The sequence below is a fragment of the Melospiza melodia genome, chromosome 1, assembly GCF_035770615.1.
Source record: "Melospiza melodia melodia isolate bMelMel2 chromosome 1, bMelMel2.pri, whole genome shotgun sequence".
In the NCBI taxonomy this organism is placed as follows: Eukaryota; Metazoa; Chordata; class Aves; order Passeriformes; family Passerellidae; genus Melospiza; species Melospiza melodia.
In genome coordinates, this window is record NC_086194.1 from 40,256,770 (window position 1) to 40,275,868 (window position 19,099).

The window sequence follows — 19,099 nt, forward strand, 5'->3', positions numbered from 1 at the left end:
TATGGACACCAGTGACAAATAGCGTCCCTCAGGGATCCATACTGAGACCAGTGTTATTTAATATATACATTAATGACATTAATGGAGGGATCAGTCTAAATAAATTGCAGATGACACCAAGCTGAGGGGTGCAGTTGGCACAGCTGGAGGATGAGATGCCATCCAGAGAGACCTGTACAAGCTCAAGAAATGGGCCCATGGGAATCTCACTCAGTTTAACAAGACCAAGAGCAAGGTGCTGCACCTGGGTCAGGGAACCCCTGGTATCAGTACAGGCTGGGAATGAGCAGATGGAGAGCAGCCCTGGAGAGAAGGACTCAGAGGGGCTGGTGGGTGACAGGACATGACCCAGCCATGGGCACTCACAGCACAGAAACCCAAATGGCTCCTGGACTCCAAAGCAGCGTGGGCAGCAGGGCAAGGGAGGGGATTCTGCCCCTCTGCTTCACTCTGGTGAGACCCCACCTGGAACCCTGCATCCAGCTCTGGGGTCCCAGCACAGGAAGGTCATCAACCTGTTGGAGTGAGTCCAGAGGATTACCAACAAGATGATCAGAGGGATGGAGCACCTCTCCGGTTAGGGGAGGCTGAGAGAATTTGGTTTATTCAGCCTGGAGAAGAGAAGGCTCTAGAGTGACCTAATAGTGGCTTTCCAGTACCTGAAGGGAGCCTCTGAGAAAGATGGAGAAGGACTTTTAACAACAGCACATAGTGACTGAACAAGGGGGAATGGTTTGAAACTGGAAAAGGTAGGTTTAGATAAGACATTAGGAAAAAAATCTTTACTGTGAGGGTGGTGAGGTACTGGAACAGGTCATCCACCCCTGGGAGTGTTTAAGGTCAAGATGGATGAGACTGTGAGCAACCTGGTCTAGAGAAAGGCCCCCTGCAGAGGAGGGGGGTGTTGAAAATAGATTATATTTAAGATCCCTTTCAATCCAGTCCATTCTGTGATTCAATGATTTCACACAACAGTATAATAATGCAATAATTTACTAGCTTCTAAGAATGATAACCAACACGGAGGAATCTGAAACCTTCTCAGAGTTTCAGTAAAGAAATGCTTCTCAGGTACATCTTGAGAAATTGTCTCCAAGAAAAGCAGTTCTACTTAATAATTGTAGCTTTGTCTTTATCCTCCAACATGATATTGTTCACAGTGAGATCTCAATGAACAATCCTTTTCTCTTTATGCAAATAACGAAGAGCTAGACAAAGCTTAAAAACAAACAGAAAGAGCCTCACAAAGATTCTTAACTACAACCTAAATAAAGACATATTAAATTCACAGCTATGTATTAGTGATTGATATAATAAACATTACTTCCTCATTTATTAGCTTAAAAACATGGTGCTACTAATTACAGGTAGGAAAATCCTGGCAAAAAGAATGGAGGCCCTTACTTATATTCCTCTTCTGTAAACTGTTGTTGCTTTTCCTTGAAATAGTGAAACTGGTCTCCCAATGGCACTCCCTCCATGAGATCCATCACTATATACAACCTGTCATCTCATAAAAGAAATTAATAGAATACTGTATTTATACAGAAACAATTTTTAAATAGAGTATTTGAGGTTAAAATGTATTTTAAAAGCTGTTATTTTTTAGTCTTTAAAAATTGTATTGGTACAGATAGAATAGGAATATAGGCTTGTTTGAACTTGTAGCAGCTCTGGAAGAAAGATTATTGTTTAAATTTGACATGCTCCTGCCAACCTGTAAATCGTTTTATTATATATTCCTATTTCTTCATTATGTAAAATGTGATAATTCTGTGCATTTATACTCACTTTCCAAGAAGGTTCTGTAATACCATACAACATTTAGATGATAAAGCTACAATGAGGAAAGAAATGCAGATGCTTACAATAGTTTAACTGATGGCACAGTATTTAAAATGTTTAGCTACACTTAGGAAGGAAGGATATTACAAAGATTCCACAAACTTGTCTAGGAACTCCAGCGCACCTTCCTTCACTGTTACCCCAAATGCTGAGAAATGTTGCACATTACCGGAGTAATCAGCAGGAAAATAGGGTACTATTCCTGGCTAAACACCCCCAGCTCCCTCAACCACTGCTCATAGGACTTGTGCTCCAGACCCTCCACCAGCTCCACTCCCCTTCTCTGGACCAACCCAAAAACCTCAATGCCCCTCCTGCAGTGAGAGGCTCAGAACTAAAGACAAGATTTAAGGTACTGCCTCAGCAGTGCCAGGCACAGGGGGACAGTCACTGCCCTGGCCCTGCTGGCCACACTGTGCTGATACAGGCCAGGGTGTGTTTGGCCTTCTTGGGCACACTGCTGGCTCATGTTCAGGCAGCTGCCAACCAGCATCCCCAGGTCTCCTTTTCCACCAGGCAGCTTCCTACATGAGAACTCACAGTCAGTAATTCAGAATGCCAGCATATCAAACTAGAGTTCATGAGAAACACCTGCCCTTTGATGATGGCTAATTCAGAGACAATATTTTTTACATTGCTGTCTCTGTCATTCTTGTCCTTTCCAAATGCTGGATTGTGTAAATTGACTTCTTTCATTGCCAGGAGATGTTGTCCATTATGCTTTCTAACCTATAACCAAGATTAAACCTTTGAATACTAAATATAGGATGGGGACAGGAAGAATGGTACTATGGCTACCAGATTAGTTATCAGAGTCCAAAATTTTCTCACAGAATATGTAATCATTGCTTTTTTTGTGTATGATGTGATTAGTAGAAGAACTACAATCCAACAGTACAGGTTAGCAGTACGCTTCTGAACTTGCATGGTATTGGAAGCAATATGATCTGTGCCCAGTGTAGCCTTTCAGATGAAACATACTTGAATTTTTGTGGTTTTACACAGGTTGATTAGCCTTTGCAATAGACAAATGCAGTTAGTGGAAAGGAATTAAGCGAAAATAAGGTAGGAAACCTAAGAGATACACTGGTCAATCATAAAAGTACAGCATAGAACAAACAAAATCACAGCAAACACTAACAACAAGCTCAGATCCACAAAGGTCTTTTTGCACCTACATTTCCAACTAAAATTCAAAAGACAGTTGTGCCTAGAACAGGTATTAGACCCTCTTCATGAAGCTTCTCCTCAAGTCTGTAAAATAATAGCAAAAGAAAGGTTGACCTTACATACACTTCCAAAAGCTCCACTGCCAAGGTGCTCTAAAATTGCATCATTGCCTACACGATTTGTGGGTGCCTTATTCCGATTCATGTTCTCAGTACTTTCAGCAATTTGCTTCAATACATTCTCCTAGTCATAAATTACATGACAAATAAATAAATTTAAAATATTTCATGCCTGTCTTGTGCTAAGAATATGCACAAATACAACGTCTTAAAACTATGAAGGTTTAAGGTTTTATTTACCTTTAAAACAGCTACTGACAGGTGGCTAATATGTATGCTTTGATGCAACTCATCTCTAGCTCTATTTGTCAAGACCCAATGATATAGCAGATTTACAGCTGAGCAAACAAAGACTGTCATGAATTAAGATCACTAAGGTAGCAGAAGGAAGATGAAAATTTCATCATTGAAAACACACACAATGGGGCAGTAGAGAAACTGCACAAGAAAAACCATTCTAAGAAAAATATCTGTGAAACTCAGAAAGGATATTCCCATATCTGCAACTCTATTTCATACCAGTAACATTTTCAAAGGCAATGCAGGTAGCAGTATGAGAAGCTGAACAAGGTTTCATAAACTTCTTGTCCAAAACAGACTTAGTTTTCATATGTGATCATTAAGTCCATTATTAATTCATACGGCTTCATGTTCAACCCAACTACAGCTGCTTGGTAGTTCTTGTGAGTTATTTCCAACGCATTCTGCTGGAATCTAAAAACCCCAGTGGGCATAAATAATGCTCCTTACAGTTGTGTGAGGCAACTATATTGAGCATATGCTCCAGTTTGTTAGACTACATGTTAGTTCCATATACCTACCCACCAGGAAGGTTTGTATTTATCTCATCCTTAAGATGAAGGGCATTATAAAATCTCCTTGCAGTAGAAAGGCACCTACTGTACTGAATCTGCCCTCCAATTCCAATCTAGAAGAACTGTCCTGAGACAGATTCCAGTAGTATGATTTTTTTTTTTTTTCCGTGGAAGTGCCTTTCTTTGCTATCCAAGCACACCCACCTGATTAGATAGTGGAGTAGCTATATACACATTTTAGGGGCTATGTCAGAACAAAGGCCATGTGAGAGGCAGGATCATGAAAGCATTCAGCTGTGCTAAGGACTTTGCCAACTAGAGCAGCAGCAGCTGTGCTCATGCTTTGTTGGAATCCTGGATGCAGAGAATTTTAAACTTTCTGTGCTGAAAGGCACAGACTTGCAAGAGATCACTGCATTTGACCTGAGGCTGTGGAGAAGACTTCTAAATTTGATTAACAGCACTGGGATTACAGGTATGTAGTTGGTTAGAAGCATGCAATATCACAGGGTGGAAAACTTAAAGTTTGAGGTTTTAGAATATAGAAATAAATCTGAAGCAAGATGGAGATTTTAGCGTGGAGGCAGGTTGTTCTTCTCCCCTTCTTCTTCCTGGGTTTGGGTGGTATTTTGTAATTGGACAGAAAAGTCGACATTGTGGGCTTTGAGGGATCAGTTATTGGGTTAAAAGGGAAAATAATCTAGGTGTCATTTCTTAATTGGATAGTTTAGTCTTAAAAGACATTGGAAGAAGAGATGGTTAGCCATTTTGTGCCTTGCTAATGAATGGCTGCAGGACTCATGGTTGTGAGGCTGTTACACTGATAAGAAATAATAAATACCTGAGTCTGAACATGAAATACTGTCTCAAGTGCCTTCAATCCTGACCTTGACAGAGGTGGAAAATACAGAGGATCCACAATCCCTGAACCCCTGAGCACTACATTTCCATATCTTAGAGAGACACTCACCACTGTACAGAGCCTGAGAAAAGCTACCAGGTAATTAATTACTACTGATGACCTTTAGCCTAAGTTGACTCTAACCAGTACATTTACAGGGGTAATGACATGCAAAACCAAGAGGCATTCGATGCTTATTTGGCCTATATTTATTCTACACTTAAATTTTCTCTATTTTATACATTGCCTTCATGTATATTATTTAACATTCACAGAAAAATGCTCCAGAAATAAACAGATATTAGTAGAGTGTCAAGTCTAGGGCAAGTTTCAATGAACATCAAGGCTCTATAAAGGTCTGATGCTAGACAGCATGAAAACATAGAGGAAAGATTATCACAAGAAAAATATTAACTTTCCTTTACACTATATGAGGTGCCAGAAACAAAGCAAATCAGAACAGAAACTGAGTCTCTATTTAACTTTCAGTTCCTGGGCTATTGTTTTGGTGTACAGGTTTCCCCTTTAAATATGAATTTTTTTTCTACTGTACTTCAAAATAAACTTTAATTCATAAAAATTCTCAGGGACTGTTGGGGCTTTCATTGTGCAATGATAATAAAGGGAGTTACCTGTAATAAACTGGCTTTTTCAGCATTCCTTTCTTTGTTTGATAAAATTACCTTTGCTATTGTATATATTGCATTTGCCTGGAAACAGAAAAAGGTCAGCATTAATAATGCCCCTTTGCATGCAAACCACAAATGAAAATTAATGTTCAGATAAATCAGAAGCTAATAGCAACGGGCATGTTCTCAACATCCTATTGCACACCTAAAATATAAGCTTAAACATGTATAAGAATTAAATCATTGTTACATTTAAACTGATACCACAAAAAGAGCCTGCGAACAGATAAAGAAGAAATGCTTCTATCTCTATAGGAGAAGGAAATTGCAGCAATATATATCCTGTCATCATGTGGCACCATATTTTGAATTGTCAAGAAAAAAATTCAAGTCTTAATAAAAATAAATTGGAGAAACACCAAAAGCAATAGCCTGAGAAGTCTGTCCATGCCTCTAGAATTTTGTGAAAACCATACTGAATTCAGCTTCCATATTCATGCAACCATGTATCCTCCAAGTGTTCTCTCCACTTGGCAGGTCTGATAGATGGGCACTGGTAGATTTAGTTGGAATACTGTTCCCAGTTACTTGACAAGGTCCCTGAAGGACACTAGTCACCTCTTTAGCAGACTTGAAGGGAATATATGTCATCTCTGCAGAGGCCCTTCTGCAATTTCTGATGTTTTCTTCTACTGCTCAGGAAGGCAGAATTAAGCTTAGACCATGATTAAACTTAGGTTTTGGGCTGTGCAGTAGAGCCACTGAGTCAAACACATTCTGTCTGCTACCAGAATTACTGCAGACTGTTGCCAAGGCTGTGACAAGGACAGAGGACAGACAGACAGGTAAAGAGCAGCTACAGCAGAAGGAAAAGTTCTCAAGAGCCCTTTGACAGCAATGATATAAACCTTTACAGGTTACTCAGATTGACCTCCTTGGCACATAACTGAAACATCTTTTTCCTCTGTTTTTAACCCAAGTGAGTTGCTTCACCTTGCTCACTATGCAACTCTTTAAGTTATATTAGCAAAAAGAAAGAGGTAGGATTTAAAATTACTACAGTGGTATTGGAGGCTGGAACTCCAGTAGAAATGAACATGCTTGAGGCTATTTCCTGATTTGAAAGAGGGATGTTGGCTGGTGTTTAAATAAATAGAGAGGTCTATGTCTTTTAACATAATGACTAGAAGAAGTTAAGTTTGAAACACCTTTTCCAGCTCTGCACATTGTACCATCAATTAAATGATTTACTGACAAAACAGTCACCATGCACTGCTGGGGCAATGCAGAAAACCTCTCTGTTAAATCCATTTAATTTAAAAAAATGATATTTTATTTTACTGAAATCAGTCTCAGCCTAAAATATATCATTATATTGTTTAGATAAAAGTTGTCTAAATCAGTACAGTTTATTGACAATTCTAATGTGCAAAACCAATATTTTTTCTAGACTTACTTTCATTTATTTTCTCTTAACCAATAGTTAGGAAATCTTCACAAACCTCTTTCCTGTTCATATTTAAGGTTCTTGTTCTCTCGGTTCCTCCAGGAATACCTCTAGTTGGGTTTTAAGCTAACTTGAAGGCTTTGATTTAACATTTAGAGTTTAACAGCTGGCTACAGCTTTTAGCTGATATTAATGCCCTTAATATTTATATCTTGGCAAGGTCTGGAATACAGCCAGGGATTTTAAGAATGGCTTATCCCTGGAGACAGAATGGCAGGAAATTCTCTCAGAAATACCACACTCTTATGAAAAGAGAAATAGTTTGTGAAGCAGCAACATGTCAATTTTTAGCTGCATTAGCTTTCTGTAATAAACATCAAGAAATTCAGAATATACATTTCTCAGTTTATTCTGTGATTACTTTTATTTACTATCTTATTTTGAATATGACAAAAGCATGGTAAGAGATGCCAAAATGAACCTTGTCTGAATAAAGCTGTTTATTCTTCCAGACACCTATGTTGATAACCTTTGTGTCTGTGTCTCTGTGTGTAAAACAATAAAGAAACAGAAGTACTAAAATTATAGACAGGCATATTTCCAATCTCTTAAATTATGATAACAAAGAACAACAATTACGTGAAATTATAAACTATAATGCCTTACTTTACTGAATAAGATCTTCCTACTTGTACAACCTGGTAAGCATTAGCCTCATTGAGCACTAGTTCAGTAATTGCAACACAACTAGCTAGAATAAAAATCCAGAAGTAACATTTAGGGCTATTTGACTCTATTGAGAAATCTCCTCCAAAAGGAATTTGCTCCATAACTACAAATGAATCCTCATCTAAATACAAGTCATTAAAATACCACTTTGAAATCATATGATTCATATTGATATTTCATAGAAAATATAAATAGTGAAGAAAAATATGATCAAATAATGTCATACTAAACACAAAACTAACTAACTAACTAAATAAATAAATAACTCTTTTGTCACTGTTTTTACAGGTGAAGAAATACATATGATTCCCAGATTCTCAATACTTTACGTTTTGCTTCCTTCTAACAAAAGTATACTTTTTGAAAATAAGTGCTGGTATCACTCATTTGAAAATAAACAAATCCAATTTGATGCTCCTACTCCTTAAAGCAGGTGTAATTATTTACAAATTTGTAATATTTTAATCCTTTTGCACAAGTGTATATAAAGACATAACAGAATACTAGATCTTATAAACCTACCTGCTTGAAGTGAGCAAGTATTTTCTTGTATCTCATCAGGACTCAGTTCATCTGACAAATGAAGATACCGGATTCTCCCTGCTGCAGTTGCAGTGTTAAAAATGGCTTAATATGTGTTTGTTAACCATTCATGAAGTTCTGAAAATCTGTATGTTTTCATTAAATTAGCTAACACTTTGAAAAAGAAAAGAAGCCTTTAAACAGAAAATTCCTTTACCATCATCATCAATTATATTCACAATTCTAGCTCACTAAATAGGTGTCTGATTAATAGGAGAACTAAACAGACAGTAATGCTGTATTTATGACTTATTCATTATTTAGTTTACACATTAAAAATATGAAAAACACCTTAGGATAACAATGAAATACAAAAGGCTGGAAAAAATATTGCTTATTCATTATGTTCTAAATAGTCCTTTAAATTTTGCTGGTATCACATACAGCTGAACAAGCCAAAGATGCTCTTTCATAAAACAGGGCTTGGTCAAATATATCTTAAAAGAACAAACAGTCTTATACAATTGCCACAATGTTGAGGACTGAAAACCTACTCCTGTAACATATGAAGGAGCTGCTTGATTCTACCCCAGATTCTAATTTCCACAGTAGTCTCAGGAGCTTCACAAACCTGTACCAGAATCCAAACTATACTCCATAGAATTTTGATGCAATCAGAATGGAGCAAACTGAGCAACTGGAATTCCTTTGTACATTTTTATTTGCTCTTTGACTCGTGACTCTGCACAAAGGAGTCATAGCAACTCTGTTCTGAACCTAAAAAAAAAATCAGCAAGAAATTTCAACAATAACTCCATTACTACTTCGTATTGTCAGTTAGAAAAGGGGGGAAAACACAGGAAGTTTAAAAAAGAACAGAGATCTACTATTAAAAAAAAAAAAAAAAAAAAAAAAAAAAACAACAAAAAACCAGGCATCCCCAGCCAGGTTGGGAGGTGGCCAGGTGGGCTGCAGTCATCTGTGCTACCATCTTCTTATTAATGGCATTAGTAGTACAAGTAGCACTGATTGCATGGACTTGTGAAGTCCATCTGTGGAACTCAAATAGCCTAGTTCCACAGATAACACAAAAATGCATCATTCTTCTCTAGTATAGTTTGAATATTATATTTAGAAAGCAATTGGATATATATCTTAAAAGATTTTATAAGACTTTAATTAACTGCAATGAAGGTGGACTTCCCATAGAAAATATGGTTAAGGATATCCATTTCCACTTTAAGCAAAAAGCTCCATGTGTGTTTAATGAAACATGTGAATTCAGATTCATATCTGAATTTAAAATGATCCTTAACTGGCACTGAACTTCACCATCTTCCTGTCTACATTCAAATTCTAACTCTTATCTCTAACTTTTGATTTACATATGGCCCAGCATTTTCTGACACAGAAACTAAATAAAATCTTTTCATATATTAATTTTGTCTAGTCTTAGTCACATATAAGGTCACTTATATGAGTGAAATAGTTAAGCATGAAATTTTTAAAACCTCTTCAGAATTTTAAAGGTGATAAGTGATGTATTATCAAATCAAATTTGATAGTCTTTCTGTTTCTCACTAAAATTCAGTAATGCTTTGCTTAGCTGAGATGATTAAACAATTGAAGGAACATGGATGATTTTCTGATGAAGAGGATTTGGAATCTGACTCAGCCTCTGGCATAAACTACAGCAGCTCTAGGTCTTGCAATTTTACTCATTTATATTGGGCATCCCAGGAACTGTCAGGGCCCAGCATGCTTTCCCATCTAACCACTCAAGTCTGCCAGGAGCAAGGAAGAGATGGACCAAGAAAAGTGATTGCGATCCCTTTATGATAACATTGTAACTCATTTGCAACTGGAGGCCAACAGTGGAGAGAGAGAGAAGATGGATTACAATGAAACTGCTGGAAAAGATTTTGCTGTATCAGTATGTGACTGAAAATACTCAGGTTTCAGAATTTGACCTTGGTTATATTAAAGTGTCATGTTTTCTAATTCCTCTAAATACACGCATCCTTAAATAAAAAAGTCACAATTTATTTTAACATAATTAATCCACACAAAAAGTCTCACCTGTTAGAGAGAAAATCATATTCATGTAATATCACCAGCAAGTTCTCAACAATCTCACTTATCTCCTCTCTACATTCTGGACTACAAATTGATTATTCCTGGCATTTATATCAGATGAAATTATATGAAAAACACACATTGCTCTTTAGCCTCCTTCTTTGTCCATTTGATGAATTATTTTTCCCCAAGTCTTAAGTAATAATATCAACTTGTGCACACAAGCACTTAAAGCCACAAATATATGCTGGGTCAAGAGAAATAGTGCAACAATTTTCCAGTTTTCCTAGTACAAAAAAAAGTGAATGCGAATGTGTAAAAATAAAGACACAACTAAATTTTGTGTCTTACTGATAATTAAGGAAATGAAATTAATTTTTAAAAACAACCACAATTTCTATGAACATTTGTAATATACCGCAAACTCTTTATTGCCCAGTCCAAATGTAACACAAAATCCCACATTCCACTCAGTGAAGAAAGTTAAATGGAAGTTGAAAATGTATGTAAAACATCATTTAAATTAACACAGATATTAGAACCAAATTAAACTGAATCAGAGTTTTGGGAAGTCTGGAAGACAGCAGATCAATAACAGCAGTTTTTCTTCTATAATACCATTACAGATGAAAGTTGCTCTGTCCCCCTTTTGGCTACTTTTTTCTCTTTTAATCTTTATTTACCACTAATTGATGAGAAGAGGGCACATATACATGGATTTGACTGCATGAGTTTATTATTTACTACACTGAACAATATTCTACCTGATTATTGTGAGGCACTGTTATATTAAGCTGAGGACAGAAGACTTTCATATGCAGGAAGTCAATAGGAATTCCAGAATCCTGCATGAGGATTGAAAAAACAGAATCTGTGATTCCAGTATTGCAGAGCCATCCACATGAACAAGAAGTCTGCTGCAAAGACCAAAGTTTCTATTTAGTTTCTATTGCTTCAATATAAAATTAAGAACATTTAAGTTTTCCTCCTAAAGAGCAGTTTTAATATTCTGTCAAGAGAAAATATGAAAAAGCTTTTGTTAATTATGGCACATTAAGTTGAACCTACCATTCTACTAAACTAGTCAGAGCAAGGAGGGCACCAAAAACCACATAACTGTCTCTGGCAAATAATAAATTTACTAGGGTCTGGAAAAAAAATGAAAAAAAAAGGTAAGTAAACATGTGATTCTGTGTAAATATAAAGTATATTACTTTATTTTACGACTCAGAAACATATAAAAATATTTAATGAAAAGTAAAAATTAAGGTACCAAGTCCTTACACAATATGTTAAAAGTCTTAGGTACATTTAAAGTACACTTAAATATACACCTAAAATCTTAGAATACACACAGTAGGACAAGCAAGGATGTTTCTTCTCAAATTACAATTAGCATCTCTTTGACTGCTAAAATGTCTCTATTACACCATTGTAAAAATTTGGTTTTGTGTAACACTTCAGAACACTAACTCAGACCTCCTGAAGTAAAAAGTTAATATTCTGCTTATATTTAAACAGCACAGTAATTTAAGGGCCTGTCTGTATTTCTGTTCATGATTAATATCTAAGTAAACTCTGTCTAGATTCTCTAAAAATAGGTTGTCTGCATATGATCACAATTGCCTTTGTTTTTCTGCAGCATGACAGAATCATGAAACCCTAGTTATACTGATTTTGATCTCAACTGGATCTCTGTTTAGCCACAAACCAGCAATAGTTAATTACAGATTCTTAGACTGATGGTAATGTATAGTAATGGATGTCTGGGTTGACACAGAATATTTAGACACAGAATACTTTACAAGTGAAAAACCACAGCAGAAATTTGTGCAAGAAAACTTTAAAATATATTTACATTTTAAAAATATATAAAACTATTTGAATCACAGTAAGGTGTAGCTCAGGACAGTGTATACAGGAGCACTACTTTTTATAGAACAAATGTTTAGTCCAAATGTTTACAATCTGTTTCTCTCAAACAGCCAATAATCATACATCAGACCAATTAACTTACAGAGAAGAACTTATTTTTATGATAATATTAATACATCTGTAAAACACAGATATTATCTTATCTTACAAGACTGACAAGGTAAGGAATTTATTTCCACCTATGTCAAATCTGTAAAGCATACTTTATTCTATTAAGTAGCTAATTCAATAAAATTAACAATTTTATAAAGCACTTACTTTATGTGCTCCACTTGTTATATCTTATTCCCTTTGATTTCTAACAGCAGCAAGCTTTTGGAAAATATCTATGGAACAAACGAAGACACACAAATTGACTCTCTCACTAATATTTTTATTTTACCAGTCAGATAACAGAGAAAAATACTGTATAACTTCTTTGAACCATAACTAGCACGATTTACTCTTTTATTTCAATGCTTAAAAAGATACCAATTTCTTAAAGAAATATTACTTATGTAGAAAAACAAGCTGCTCCCTTCTACAGGAATTTTAGCTTTTACTCATGTGATGATGCCTACAGTAAATATACTACTGTCTTACTTAATGACAACCTGAAGTATTTTAAACATTTTAAGCCTCACACAAAAAGTTGTGGGTAGCCTTATGATTTCTGTTATCAGCTACTGTACCTACATGTCATGTTGACCAACTTGTCTACATTGCGCTGCTCTTCCTTGTAATTAAGATAACAATTTGCTACTGTTTCCATATACTACAAGAAGGGGAGGAAAAATAAAGGATACCATTAAGACAAAAAAGTTTACAGACTTCATAAACCTAGACTGTTCTTCACAGGTAGAGCCTGTAGGTGGTGCATCTGTTTCATGAAAAAAATTCTGTAATGCAATAGTGGTGTAGCCACAAGGTTTAAACCTGTTTCAACATTTAAAAAATAAATTATCACTATGCTTCTCCCTTTGAAAAGTCATTTGCTACAGTGCAGGGTGACTTTGCTCATCTCCCTTCAAAAGTCTACAGTTTCTTTTGACTGAACCAATTGCGTTGACTTTTCTAATTCTTCTCCCACTTCAGGAGGCATTTCTGAAGTCTCCTAACTAGAAATCCTAGATGAATGCAGCTAGATTATAGGACAGTTGTCTTGAAAACTAGTGAAAAAACCCACACCAACTTCTCATGTGAAAACAGAGAAACAGACTCACTTCTTTCTGTAAACCAAGAATATCTGTACACTGCTTTTTACAGTATATATCATTTTAATCGTAATAAACTGACAGGCAACATAATGGACAAAGGTACTATGAGAAATTCTACTTGACCTAGATTTTCAATTCCACCCAGGCTGTGGAGCATTTCCTACAGAAAAATTAAAAAAAAAAAATCTTCAGAATTACTTATAATAAGTAGATAAATAAAAATTCCACACAGAGGTGGAATGTTAAAGGTTCTTAAACTGGAGCTTTCAGTTTCCTTCAGTAACTACATTATGAGAATTTTACCAATCTTTGTGATAAAGTCAAATACCAAGTCTAGGGCTCAGAGCAATGACCAAGCCATCTGTTATGGAGATTTACAGTTTCCTTGTTAGGGTCAGCAACAACAGACATGACATAAAGAACAACAGAAATTGAGCAAGTTATACAGCAATGGTTTAAAACCACCCTTGAAATCAGTTTGTTTGCAATTCTCATCCTCACATACAGAAATATACATGCATACATGTACATGTGCATTCATAAGAACAAATGTTTTTATACACAAGCACCAACACAACTGTACACGTGGCACTTACAAGCATCCCCTGATCCAAGCAAGAAACGTTTTGACATACTGACCTGGTAGCATGGATCTCTTATTAATAATCTCAGGCAGATTAATAAGATCTAAGAAAATGCATGCACGGAGCTTGAATAACCCATTGCCTGTAAATTAAATATTTAAAACATAAATCAAATGCAATTTAAAAAGTGTTTAAATACTTACATAAAACAGTTTGATTCAGGATCAATTGACCAGATCATTAGTGAGCTACAACAACTGTTCAACACACTATACCATAGAACTTTTAATACCATTTATACTGAATCACAGTGGCAGCTATAAATAAATTGATTACATTATATGAGCATTACCAGCCATGACTTATTATCACTGGACTGATGAAGGAAAGTACATGCTCATCTGTAAGAACAAACTAACTGTGCTTTGATATAAACTTTTAGTGGTTGAATTGAGGCCCAAAAGAACAAAGTAAATGAGAAACCACAGAGCAAACTTCAGTGCACAAAATACACTTATGCAAAAATATGGGTGCTACAGAAGTAAAAATAGCTATATTTAAAATATTCTTTTGAATTTTCATAATCTATCCTGGCTTTTAAAAATTCTAATTGTATTATGCTAGAAATAAATTGTTATTTAGTTCAAATGTTCTTGAAATAGGATTGTATTTTGATATACAACTTCCTCCTTTATATTTCTCCATATGATTCACCAGCATAAGACATAGCAGAAAATACAAATCAGATTTGCAGAAAGTGTCCAGGGGCAGTAATCCTGCACAAAATACCAGTAAAGGAATCACTATTTCCATTGCCTGTTGAAAGTATATATCCCCATTTTCCTATTTAAAATAAACCTAAAATTAGACATCTTTGCCATATGTTTTTTGTTGCTGTTTTAACTGAGAGGACAAAATTTGTTTGGATAGGTTTCTTGGAAACAGAAAAAGTGTATGGGTCATGGCAGCTCTCTTCCCATTTCATCATTTGCATTTGGGAATGACGCCAACAGCTAAAAATAATTCCATAAAAATAAACGTTTTACAAATAGATACTAACAAACTCTCAGCCCTTTTATGCCAATATTCTGCCCTAGTAATACCATTTATCATTATGATTCCATAATTGGCTACTTCAGAACAGCACAAAACTTTCATGGAAAGAAAACAGCATGCAAAATTTGTAGGTCAGATTTTAAAGTGGCCTGAAGATATTACCGTGGTCGACAGTCACTCCCTGAGCCTGATTAACATTTGAGAGCCCCTTCTACTACAGTTACATTTACAACACACATTACTAGACACACCAGGGTATATCCAGCTTATCTACATATCTACTAATTTATGCTTGTTTCACCAACCTTGCCCGGGTGCTTTCATTCTTAATACAAGAGGCTTGTTTTGCAATATCACTATCACAAAGAACACCAAAGAAAACCAAAATATAAGCCAAGTATGTCACAATGTATAAACAGAACTTGGGAAATCACAGTGTAAGCTATTCTTGGATTTCTGGCAAATGAAGCTGAGCCACTGACCTCCCACTGGTGAATACTGAGTTCACATGTAAAAAAGGGTACCAGATTTAAAAACCACTTAAATAATCTGTTTTAAACTCACTGTCATTTAAATAATCAAAGAAGACACCCCTAGTTCCCCAGTTGGTTGTGAATAAAGGTATAAGCAAACCATGTGATGTTTTTAAATTCCTCTAGTAGTAGCATATTAATACCTTTAAGTGCTCTAGGATTCCATCTTTAAACTTCTGTACCACTTAAGGGTTTTTTTAGAAAATGTATTCGGGCTTTAAAAAGGAAAATACAATACACTGCAAAGGAGAATAGTAAAAAAAAATCTAGAAAATACACCTTTTTTTCCCCTGAAAATATCTTTCTCTGCCCCCTCTATTTTTGTAAGGTCCTGTACTTTTTCCTCACACAAATGAGAACAGCATAAGAAAAGTTATTACCCTTTCCAATCCTGTCATACACAGAAATACAAATAAACACAAACAAATGGCATCAACTCATCTGAATTTTATGGAAACCACAGGCCTTTCACTATAAAGGCAGCAGACCATAAAATACAAACAGAATCAGTGCAATAAATTCAAGAAGCAAATCACAGATTACAGACGTCATATACAGATGAATGATCAAGAAAACATAGCAGTTAGAATTTTGGTCACCCAAGGTTTGTCATATACCCAGTCCTGTGTTCTTCTGTTCCACTAACCTGGGCATTGCTCCTCAAAGCCAATACACAAGTGGTGAATTAATACAACCACAAGTGCTGCTGGTAATTTCCACAGAAAGGTGTGTTGTAGCAATATGGGATATTATCCATGCATTTTGCTTCTTCATGGAAGGCAAGAAAGCAGCCTGCCTTCTTGGTTATGAATGTGTTTCATATACTGATCTGCAGGTAAGTCTGTCCTTAACTAATGTTGTAAAGATATCTTGAAACAGCTGATGCTTGGGATGCTTGCTAAAATTTCTCTCATTTTGTAGGTCACACTAAAAAGAAAAAAAAAAGAAAAATGGTGAATTACAAATTAACTTGCCACAAGAAAGTTTTGCTCTGCTACAACTTAACATTAGCAACAAAAACTAAGAAATGTCATACCAGCAGTTACCACAGAATAACACGATTTCATATTGGCAGACATTAACAGCTGTCTCGTGCATAATTTGGGACTATCAGAATGGTATAGTTTCTCCAAATAAAGAAATTATGACATTTTAAATGAGTTTATTCACTCTCACTAGTATACTCTGCTGAGTAGGAAAGGTTGAAACTTACAAAGGCAGGAACATAAACAGGTTTAAAAATTAGAAGTACGTAATTCTCATCTCAAATACTGGATTAACATGAAAAGTACAAGGAAATAGTACATATGTAAAAAAACAAATGCCTTCAACACCTCAACAAGGTGATATCATTAGATACATAAAGGTATCTCTCGTTCAGGGATATGAGTGTGTCATGATCAGCTTTAAATTATTTTTACCTAAATTTCTCAAGCTCAACAGCTTCTGTTGATGCTTGGCATTGACCATTGGACTGCTGTTCATCGCTTTTGACATTTTGCCAAGTTCTTGTCACACTAGTTTGACCACTTTCAATATATATAGCTGGAAGCTAAAGAGGGAAGGGATAGTAGTCATGAGGCAAATGCTGCAATTTAAGTTTTCTGAGAACATTATCATGCCAAAGTACGTTTTCTCAAGTTCTGACTTGAACTTTGGACCTAAAACTAGCCATTCTAGAAAACACACACCTCCTCTGGAAAACAACACTGACATGGTAGAAAATTGATGCAAAGCAAGACTGAAAAACAAGTACTGAGAGGTAAGTAAAAGGTGAAGAATGACGTCTTTTTAAATTTATGATAGCAAAGCTTGACAAAATCTGCAACACATGCTCATTATCTGTGTTTCTTACCTGTCCCAACTCCACAACTGCACAGCCTTCACATTCTTTTTAGGTTGTACAACTTACATGTTTCAGCTTTCTGCTCAGAAGCAATTCCAGACCTCTAACCAGGTAGAAAGTGCATAACTCCTACCTCACATGGATGAATCCTTTAGTCATTTTGTCATATCTTTTTACAAAATTGAAAGGGAGAAAATGTTCTGTGATTCCAAAGACTCACACCCATAATCATGTGTTGGTTTTCTTCGCTTCAAATGGCAAATACAAGCTTCACTATGTGAGCTGAGGTGAAGGAGATTTGACTTTCTCCTGTAAGTTGGTATTTAAGCCCTGGATATTTTTAGCTGAGGTGTTATTCTTCAAAGACAAATTGTTTATGGTTAAAATGCTGATCTTATTTTATATTCTGTACCACTCTCCCCCATGCTGTTACTCACACATCTTTAAGCCTACCTTCGTGTGACATTGTGAAAGGGCACAGAGGAAAAAAAAATCTGCTATGCTATTTTAATATATGCAACAATACCTGGATAAAACCTGCTCAGGATACAAAATAAAGCAATTTTAATTTTCTTCCTGTTAAAATAAATAATATGGTATAGTAGAATGGGAAATGGATCAGTTTCATTCTTTTACCCATTCTAAATGTGATTTGTGCCACACAGAAGGTCTAATGCTGCCAAGAAAAAAGAGACAAGATGAAAGACATCTTCCATTCAAGATTTTGCTAACATGTTTTAGTCACTATAGTACATAATGTTCTAAGCATATGCCAGAAACCATAATCACCATTAATTATAATTCTAAAGCATTTAATAACAGTTATTGAAAAATACCTGTTGGTTCCTTGACTGAACACTTAAGAGAGACTGAAGCCATTTTAGATCAGAATAATCCCTAGGAAAAAGCCACAACAGTGCGTGTTAATAGTTACATAAAAGTATTTCCATAAGTGAAAAAAAGGTCAACAAGCAACAATGCTACTGACAGAAAATAAAGTTTTCTAGCGTTGCCTGGTGTCCACTTTTGCATACAGCACAATTCACAGCTTCTCCAGAATGCCTTAAGTCAACATAGGTGTAAATAAACTTTGTGACCAGAGTAACAGTTGTCATGTTTATACTGAACTTCAAATTGAAGCATTCTGCTTTGGCAGCCAGTGTAAATTCCACACGAGTCCCACTGAAGTTCAAAGTAAAACGTCAGATACTACACCTCATAGAGATCCCAGAAGGCTTTTGTTTTTATTGCTTTTGCTGTGCTCTTCAACTTTTTGTCCTGATCAGGCATTGTGTATCATTATTATAATGATAAAACTCTTCCTTAAAAGCAAAGTAGATACAGAGAATTATATCACTGCAGCAAAAGGAACACATGTTTGCTTATAGAATCAATCGATACCAGTTTACTGGTTTTAGACAGAAAAAACAAAAACAACTTTGCCATTTTCTCAGCATGAAGCCTTGGGTATTATATCAGGATATCCTTTGAAATTCCAGATATTAATAAGAAAGCTTTTAACCTAACATACAAAAACCTTGGTTTCCCAACACATGCATAGACAATACTGTCTTGCTCTTTCATGTATTTTTTTATTATGACTTTTCCTTTTATTTAATCTTCTTGCCATTATTTCTCTCTGTGAATTGGCTGCTTATATTACAGCAATGCTTACAGGCTAACATCAAGGTTGTCA

General features: G+C 35.6%; 1 protein-coding gene across 1 annotated transcript in view; it reads right to left on the reverse strand.

The window, feature by feature from the left end:
* The window catches only part of NEK10 (NIMA related kinase 10), a 77,173-nt gene extending 58,480 nt beyond the window's left edge, over window positions 1-18,693 (reverse strand). The window contains 24 exon segments of the mRNA XM_063157063.1: window positions 1,112-1,240; window positions 1,405-1,510; window positions 1,792-1,837; window positions 2,437-2,574; window positions 3,130-3,258; window positions 5,483-5,560; window positions 7,616-7,677; window positions 8,178-8,282; window positions 8,630-8,659; window positions 8,709-8,875; window positions 8,877-8,954; window positions 10,257-10,337; window positions 11,322-11,401; window positions 12,447-12,514; window positions 12,864-12,942; window positions 13,503-13,544; window positions 14,024-14,068; window positions 14,071-14,113; window positions 16,390-16,474; window positions 16,477-16,484; window positions 16,979-17,109; window positions 18,240-18,300; window positions 18,619-18,647; window positions 18,649-18,693. Of these exon segments, the coding sequence (XP_063013133.1) occupies window positions 1,112-1,240; window positions 1,405-1,510; window positions 1,792-1,837; window positions 2,437-2,574; window positions 3,130-3,258; window positions 5,483-5,560; window positions 7,616-7,677; window positions 8,178-8,282; window positions 8,630-8,659; window positions 8,709-8,875; window positions 8,877-8,954; window positions 10,257-10,337; window positions 11,322-11,401; window positions 12,447-12,514; window positions 12,864-12,942; window positions 13,503-13,544; window positions 14,024-14,068; window positions 14,071-14,113; window positions 16,390-16,474; window positions 16,477-16,484; window positions 16,979-17,109; window positions 18,240-18,300; window positions 18,619-18,647; window positions 18,649-18,693 (1,865 nt within the window).
* Window positions 18,694-19,099: the final 406 nt, after the last annotated feature.